The following is a 9268-nucleotide window of genomic DNA, read 5'->3' on the forward strand; positions in this document are numbered from 1 at the left end:
TCCCAGTCTACTAGCTTCCCACTATTCTTTGCTTTTTTGTATGTGTTTTTTTTCAAACTGATACTTTCCTTTATTTCCTTAGACATCCATGGCTGGCTCTCTCTTTTCCTACAGTTCTTCCTTATCACTGGAATATACTTCTGCTGAGCACTGTGAAAAATCGTTGTGAAAGTCCTCCACTGTTCCTCAATTGACACACCATAAAGTTTTTGCTCCCATTCTACCTTAGTTAACTCCTCCCACACTCCTTCGTAGTCTCCTTTGTTTAAGCACAGGACATAGGTACTGGATTTAACCTTCTCATGCTCCATCTGTATTTTAAATTCGACCATACTGTGATTGCCTTTTCCGAGAGGATCCCTAACTGTGAGATCATTAATTATTGCCTGCCTCGTTATACAGGACTAGATCTAGGATAGCTTGCTCCCTGGCAGGTTCCATTACATATGTTGGTACTGCCTGAACCAATTGCTACTCTGTCCATTAATAAAACTCTCACAGCATTTGAAATACATTTTCAAATAACAGGAGTCAGATAAATCCAGAAAACAGAAATTGCTGGAGAAACTCCTCAGGTCTGGCAGCATCTGTAGAGAGAAAATAAGAATTAATGGTCCATTAACCCTTCTTCAGAACTGGAACTAGAAACTCGGTCTCCCTCTGCACAGATGCTGTCAGACCTGACAAGATTCTCCATCAATGTTTTTATTGTTTATTGTTATTTTGTAGTTAAAATGTTCTTGTTCTTATTTCAGATTTCCAGCATCCTCAGTTTTTGCGGATATATTTCGAAATATATTTGTTAGGTGAATGACTGAGACAACTATTTAATACACATTGCGAGTAAACTCTAGTATTCCTCTGCAAAACAGCAATAATCGGCCCCAAGTGGGAATTTCGCAAGGGCCGATAGCTGTGCTTGCAGTTACAGTAACTAGTCTGAGTGGTGCTGTTTGTGGAAGTCAGGACAGCTCCTATCCGCCGGAACCCTCTTGGCTCAAGCACCAGCTCGTTGTCTGGAAAGGGGGTGGGGTGTGTGGGGAACGGCCGGTGTCATGGCGACGGTGTGGAGCGGCCTGATCTCCGCGGTCAAACAGGCGGCTGTCTGTGGAGGACGTCTGACCCCGCGAGCTGTCTGCACCAGGTTCTCCTCGTCAGATGCAGAGAAGCGGAGCGGTTTTGCGGTCGCTTACGAGCGGCATACGGGCCTGCAGCAACAGAGAGAGGCGGAGATCCCAGCCCTGGGCGGTAGAAAGGTCAGTGACCGGGGTGGGGGTGTGGAAGGAGGATTCTGCCCCCCGCCCCCAAACCCCCGGCCCCGAAACCCCTGCCCCGCCCCCAAACCCAAACCCAAACCCCCGCCCCCAAACCTTACCCCTGTCCCCAAACACCCACCCCCGAACCCAAACCCCCGCCCCCAACTGAAATGTTGACTGCTTCTTTCCTCCAGATGCAGCCTGGCTTGCTGTGTTCTTCCAGCCTTCTGTTAGTCTACCACACGCCATTAGCCTAGTTGCATGCCCTGCCTGTTTGATAAACCTAATTTCTGTGCATTGTAAGAAAATTGAGATGAAGGGAGTTAATAATAGAGTTATCCCCTTTTCTCGAACTCTGATATGATTTGCAGTAATTCTCTTTAGTAGTGACAGTGGTTAAAGTTTATTTAATGTTGGCAAGATCTGACACTTTATATCTGAGACAGTACCATCAAAGCAAAACAGCATTCTAATTGCAATCCAGGTACTGGCATGATCTTCACATAAATTCAATACATAAAACCTCTGTGCTCAAGAATTCCTTTGCGTCCTTTTTACACAGCCAAGCTTATGAAGACTGATTTAACTCAATCTTTGCCAAGCTATCATTTGAACAGACCACTTACAAAAGATGTTATTAAACCATCTGTGCTTGCTGAAGTCATGCCACTCTCAAATTAATGGCTTCCCAAGCTCTATCTCTGGTACATGAAGTCAGCATTCCCGTGCCAAGAATTGAAAATGTGGTGACCTTGGAACCCAATTATCTTATACAGGATTCAATGCATATTATTTATCTCTATCTTCTGGGATTTGTTTATGCACCCTGTTCCCACATAGCAAGTAGTTTGAATTGAGTAGTTCTGCTAGATTTCTGCTGTAGTCTGTCTTTTGCCAATTTTACACCTTTCAGATCGATGAATGTCCAAGTAACAATTCCCGTCAAGTCCTATCTAAACTGCGTTTACCCAGAGTGCATAGCAGATGAGAACCATAATTAAGTATAACAATGAAATTAAAGAAGTGTACAGTCAACTACAGTATTTGGGTTAATTATCGAGAAAACACAATGTAGATGATTCCCAGGATACTTAGACCACGTTGGATGGAATTAATTGATTACAACTTGTTATTTACCCCAAGACCTTGCAAATCCAGCCTTGCTGTGTGTTTCTGCCTAGTTTAGCCTATCTCGGCAAATACTCTGTTGACCTCTTGCACTTTTAAGAGATTGTAATCTCCAAGTGTGAACACCTGAGCCACTAACCTTGCAGCTAGGATAACTGAATCACATTTCGTGTGCAATATGGCAAGAAGCATATTTGTAATGAGAGGCAAGTTAGTTGCACTCTTCAGAGTTTTTGACCTTGACCAACTTTGTAATGTCAGAAAGAAATTAATACATGGCTCCTGTTTGAGTCATCAGCAACTACTTTGCGCATTTGGAAAAGCATGGCCTAATTAGGGACAGTCAGCATGGCTTTGTGTGGGGTAGGTCATGTCTTACTAACTGGAATGAATTTTTTGAGGAGGTGACAAAGGTGATCGATGAGGGTAGAGCAATGAACGTTGTCTACGTGGATTAGTAAGGCTTTTGACAAGAACCTTCATGGTAGGCTCATCCAGAAGAATAAGATGTTTGGAATCCATGGCGACTTGGCTGCACGGATTCAGAATTGGCTTGCCCATAGAAGGCAGAGGGTAGTAGTGGAAGGGTGCTTTTCTGGCTGGAGTCTGTGACTAGTGCTGTTCAAATGTTGAGGAAAAGTAGGACCCTGAACAGCATTAATGTACAGAGGGATCTTGAGGTTCAAGTAGATAGGGTGGTAAAGAAGGCGTATGGCATGCTTGCCTTTGTCGGTCAGGAGTACAAGAGTCAGGATGTCATATTGCAGCTTTATAAGACTTTGGTTAGGCCACACCTAGAGTATTGCTTTCAATACTGGTCGCCACATTACAGGAAGGATGTGGAGGCTTTGAAGAGAGTGCAGAAGAGGTTTACCAAGATGCTTCCTGGAATAGAGGGTATGAGCTATAAGGAGAGGCTAGATAAACTCACGTTATTTTCTTTGGAGCAGCAGAGGCTGAGGGGAGACTTGATAGAAGTCTACAAAATTATGTGATGCACAGATAGAGTTGACAGTCAGAATCTTTTTGAAATATCTAATACTAGGGGCATGCATTTAAGGCGAGAGGAAGAAAGTTCAAAGGAGATGTGAGGGGCAAGTTTTGTTTTACAGGGAGTCTGGAACGTACTGCCAGGGGTGGTGGTGGAATCAAATACATTAGGGGTGTTTAAGGGATTTTTAGATAAGCACATGAATTTGCAAGGAATGGAGTGATGTGGATGGTGGGCATGCAGAGGGATTAATTTAAGTTGGCGTCATGTTCAGCACAACGTTGTGGGCCAAAGGGCCTGTTCCTGTGCTGTGCTGTTCTATGTTATGTTTTACTTGCATTTGTATAGTGCCATTAACATAGTAAAAGATCTGTGTCACTTCACAGGAGCAGTGCTACTTTTTACTTCATTTTTATTACCTTTGTTGGCTTTCTCTGTACTTTCTCCAGTGTGAAAGTATTCTTCCTGAGCATAAACTGTGCGTAGTACATCAAATAAAATGATGCCAAATCCGATTATAAATTCCATAAAGTGTTGTAAATAGTTGTTTGGTAAATGCAACTCTGGCCCAGGTCCCTTGTTTGCTTTGGCTGTGGCCTCATGACACTGAGCTTGAGCTTTGAGTGAGTGATAAGTGACTACTACCAAATCTTTTGCCCTTTTAGTTAATCTTTAGCCAACAGGCATTCAGTTCCAATAATATTCCAATAACAACATAACATTCAAAGCTATGGGGCAAGTGCAGGAAAGTGATCAGTTTACGTTGTTCATTACAGACTTGATACACCAAAGGGCCTCTTCTGTGCTGTAAGACTATGATTCCAATATGCACAGGTATACACATAAGTGCACTGTTGTACACTCCGATGACTCTTTAGGACGATTGTTTTTGACTTTGAGGCCACCATCATAAATATATCCAAATCTGGTTCTTACCTGTTCCCCCTCTTTTAAGCTGATGCAGCACACAATTTGCCATTTGAATAGAAGGTTGTCAAATACAGAAGCCTAGGACACCCCACTCGTGAGTGGTAGATACTCCATTTTAAATCCCCTTTATTTCTGATCTCTTGGTCAATTTCCCTTTAAAATTATCTTTGTATTTAACCCATACATCCCACTTTCTGTGCTTTTGAACATTAAGATCCCTTCCTACAATTGTGCCACATGCACAATGCCGTACTACCATGTGATCTTCCTGTTACTGTGCGATTTGAAACAGGGAAGCGCTACAATTTATAATGGAAAAAGAATGTATAATGAAAGACACTTATGGGAAAATGGACAGAATTATAGAATTTTTTTATCCTAACCACCGATCAAAATAAGGATAATTAAAAGTAGAATTTGATGTGGCCAGTCAGTGTAGATTCAGTGGTCCTAGTCTATCTGTTCCTTCCAGGCAATTTGGGTATAATATCAAATTTTGAAAATCTCTGTATTCCAAGATCCAACCATTAGCAAAATGAAAAAAATGATTGCCCTAGAATTGGTCCTTGAGTAACAGCACGCTGACACTGCCCAGTCCTGAAAGTAACCGTGAGTTATTGTTTAAAAACCGAAAATACTGCGGATGCTGTAAGTCAGGAACAAAAAACAGAAATTGCTGACAAAGCTCAACCAGTGTGGCAACATCTGTGAAGAGAAATCAGAGTTAACGTTTCAGGTCCAGTGACCCTTCTCCAGAGCTGGTGACTTACTGTTTTCTGTCTTTGAGCCATTTTTTAAAATCCAATTTGGACATGAACATTTTTACTACTCAGTTCCTTAAGCCTCAGTTTTGTTAATCAGCCATGTGTGTGATACCTAGTAAAAGGCTTTCCTGAAATCCATGCACACAACATCCAACCATATTCTTCTCATCAACCTTCTTTGTTCATTCATCAAAAATTCAGCTAGAGTGGATAAGCGTGATCTACCTTTTACAAATCTCTGCTACTTCTCCTCAGTTAACACAAATGTCTCCAAATACCAGTTCTCCCACAGATAAAGTAATTGTTCTGCAGGCCTACTGATAGAAAAGATTTGAGTTCATGCTGGTGAAACCCTGCCTCCTGCACTTTACAGCTGTGCTATCAAAATTAGGTATGTTGTTCAGGGTAACATTGCAGGTAATGGGGAAATTTTGTGTATTCAAAGATTTTGTTTGTTTTAGATGATTGTGTTTATGATATTAAATTTTTATTATGAAGCATTTATTTAGATAGTCATTGTGTCATGGAGTCGTATAGCACGGAATCAGACCCTTCAGTCCAACCAGTCCATGCCAGCCATAATCCCAAATTAAACTAGTCCCACCTGCTTGCGCTTGGCTTATATCCCTCCAAACTTCTCTTATTCATGTACTTATCCAAATGTCTTTTAAATGTTGTGACTGTATCTGCTTGAACCACTTCCTCTGGAAATTCATTCTACACATGAACACTCTCTGTGTTAAAAAAAATTGTCTCTCATGTCTTTTTTAAATCTTTCTCCTCTCACCTTAAAAATATACCCACTAGTCTTGAAATCCCCCACCCTAGTGAAAAGACACCTGTTATTCACATTATCTATACACCTCATGATTTTATAAACCTCTACAAGGTCAGCCCTCAACTTCCTACAATCCAGTGAAAAAAGTCCCAGCCTCTCCCTATAACTCAAACCTTCTTTTTCTGGCAACATCCTGGGAAATTTCTTCTGAACCGTCTCTAGCTTAATAATATCCTTCCTGATACAGGGGCACCAGAACTGGACACAGTACTCCAGAAGAGTCGTCATCAGTGTCCTGTATAACTTCAATATTGGAGCACTTGGAACTTTTTGTAAACCTCATTTTATATACTCTATTGTCTTTTAGGTAAGATTTGTGTAAAACATGAGGAAGGCAAGTATATCCCATTTGTTTATATTAAAACAGGGATTCATTCAAAAGATTTTTCTGAAGAAGGGTCTAGACCCGAAACATCAGCTTTCCTGCTCCTCTGATGCTGCTTGGCCTGCCGTGTTCATCCAGCTCTACACCTTGTTACCTCTTCATTCAAAAGGCAGCTAGATATTCTAATGTTTGGGTGTGCTTGGGTTTCTGTGGAATTATGAGCACGTTAGAACCAAAAGACCTCACCTTTGCTTGTCTTTGTGAACACATTAAGAACAATACTGTAGAAACGTGACAGTTTTACTGCTGTTCCTAACACTACCCACATAGTGGCAAGTCTGAGCAAAAGTGCATAAAATGGAAATTGTAGATCCATTGTTGGAACACTAGAGGGAGTCCTGTTCTCAGATTTTCTACTATCAAAACAATTTTCAGTATAGTTTTACAGTTTCGGATGTCTTGTAGAAAGCTTGCATGTCCAGGTGTCCTTAAGTTTACATGATGGTGCACTAGATTATCATTTTAGCCAAAAGAACTGATGCAGATTTTGTCTTTGTGTGTTTATTTCCCTGATTATACATCCTTCTTTGAAGACAGTGGCACAAGTTAGGGTATGGGCCCATGGGTGCTCCGAATCTTTTAGTACTTTTTTACGAGGAACGGTTGAGAGAGCTAGGGCTTTTCTCTTTAGAACGATGAAGGATGAGAGGTGACTTGATAGAGGTGTACAAAATGATCAGAGGTATAGATAGAGTAGACAGCCAGAGACTTTTTCCTAGGGTGGAAGTAGCTATTATGAGGGGGCATGTGTATGATAATGTATTAGACTTACAGCTATTGCAGAGCCCATTGAATTTGGAGTCAAAGGAAGCCATCCTTGATCCTGAGGGACTGTCAAAGAATAGGAGCAAGAGACTGATTTTTAATGGGAACTGTACTAACACAAATAGAAATGGTTTTCCGAACACTTTGAAGAAAATGTTTAGCCATTCAGTAGATTTCCTGTGTCTATTTGGTTTTGTTTGTTGGTGTACTGCTTCAGTTGGCTGATTAGAGTTCTGAGTTTTGGTTATTTGTTTCTTCTTTTTCTTGTTTGACTAAATTACTAGACCATAAGACTGTAGGACGCAAGAGCAGAAGTAGGCCATTCAATCCCTCAAGTCTGCTCCATCATTCAGTGAGATCGTAGCTGATCTAATAATTCTCAGCTCCACTTTTCCTGCTTTTTCCCCGTAGTCTTACTGATTAAAAATCTATCTCAACTTGAATATACTTAATGACACAGCTCTGGCAGCCCTCTGTGGTGAAGAATTCCATAGATTCAGTACCCTCTGAGAGAACAAATTCCTCTTCATCTTTGCTATAAATGGGCGACTTCCAATGTTGAGATTATTCCCTCTGGTCCCAGACTCTTCCATGTGTGGAAACAACCTTTCCACGGCAACCCCGGCAAGACCCCCAAGAATCTAGCATATTTCAATAAGGTTACCTTTCATTCTTCTAAACTCTAGTGAGTACAGGGCCAACCTACTTTACGGGTCCTTAAAACAGCCCCTCCATACCCGTGACAACCTCATGAGCTTTTTCTGGACTGCTTTTAATGCCAGTATATCTTTGCTTGGATAAGGGTCCCAAAACTGTTTACAGTAATCAAGCTGTGGCCTGACAAGTGCCTTGTATAAGTTTAGCAAAGCTTTCCGACTTTCATATTTTGTTCCCTTTGAAATAAAGGCCAGCGTTCTATTTCCTGGTAATGTTGCTAACTTCTACATCATAGTTTTGTAACTGTTCATTTCAGGCACAAATTCAGTGAATCAAATAAAAATTGAAATTTCTGCCATTCATCTTAAACAAAATGTTTAGCCGTTGGAGTGCTGGAAACTTCTAATACACTTTTAGAAATTATGATGTTTTCAGTCTTCAGTTGGGAGAGGGAAGAATATAGATGAAATGCCGAGATTACAACTGATTCCGTCAGTAGTAAACAGTGCTAAGTTTAATGCTGATTGCTATCATTATGGTTTCTAATATTTACCACAGTTCCAGTGCTGCCTGAGCAGTGTGTCATTATGTCAAAAATACTCAAGCAATATATAGCATAAAGTAAAATAATGATTGCCTACTTTATTAACATAAAATATAGAACCTTACAAATCTATTTGTAATTCTATTTAATGAATGTTAAAAATTAAAAATACAGATTTGTTGTTGTACCCTGCTCAAACTCAAGCTTTTCATCATTAACCACTCCTGTAAATGTTGGTAGTCTCTCCCATAATCCATGGTATGTGTTAAAATGCTCACAATTTAGATAAATAATGGAAAATTTAGAGATTGAGCAGAGAACTTTTATCTTGTACATAAACTAGCTGAAATATGTTTTTTGTTGCTGCCTTTGTCTTTTGAAGGTGAATTTAATGTGCAATCTGAGATTTCGACTACAAAGTGTAGATAATAGACAAGATTGTAAAAAGTAGAAACAAAATGCATCTTTGTCCAGTAGGTATGTTTGGGGCCTTGGACAGTGAGGAAGGAGGTGCTGAATGGGCAAGTATTACTCCTTCTGTGATTGCACAGGAAGGTGACAAGCGGGAGCGAGGAAATGTTAGGAGTGATAGAGGAGTGGATTAGGGTGTTACAGAGGGAATGGTCCCTGCAGGATGCTGACATGGATGGGAGAGAGGTGTGTTTCATGGTGGCATCCTGCTGGAGGTGGTGGACATGGCAGACGATGATGCCTTGAATGCTGAGACGATTTGGGGTGGAAAATATGGTCAGTTGGAACCCTATCACTGTTTTTGGGAGGAGGGGAAAGGGTAAGAGCAGCAGTGCAGGAGATGGATTGGACACAGTTGATGGATTGGACACATCTCAGTTGATTAAAGAGGTCAAACCAGAGGCATCTGAGTGAAAGGTGGCACCATCAACAGATGGGATAGAGATGGAGAAACATGGGAGCACCCCACCAACCTCTGGATCCAACGCATCATCCTCCGACACTTCCGCCATCTGCAATCCGACCCCACCACCAAAGAC

At 41.1% G+C, this 9268-nt stretch overlaps 1 protein-coding gene across 1 annotated transcript in view; it reads left to right on the forward strand.

The window, feature by feature from the left end:
* Positions 1-970: 970 nt before the first annotated feature.
* The window catches only part of mrps28 (mitochondrial ribosomal protein S28), a gene marked incomplete at its 3' end in the record, with an annotated part of 15828 nt that continues 7530 nt past the window's right edge, over positions 971-9268 (forward strand). The window contains exon 1 of the mRNA XM_020519255.2: positions 971-1256. Coding sequence (XP_020374844.2) covers positions 1056-1256 — 201 coding nt within the window. The remainder of the gene's footprint in view (positions 1257-9268) is intronic.

This window comes from Rhincodon typus, unplaced genomic scaffold, assembly GCF_021869965.1.
Source record: "Rhincodon typus isolate 14 unplaced genomic scaffold, sRhiTyp1.1 hic_rhity00000859, whole genome shotgun sequence".
In the NCBI taxonomy this organism is placed as follows: domain Eukaryota; kingdom Metazoa; phylum Chordata; class Chondrichthyes; order Orectolobiformes; family Rhincodontidae; genus Rhincodon; species Rhincodon typus.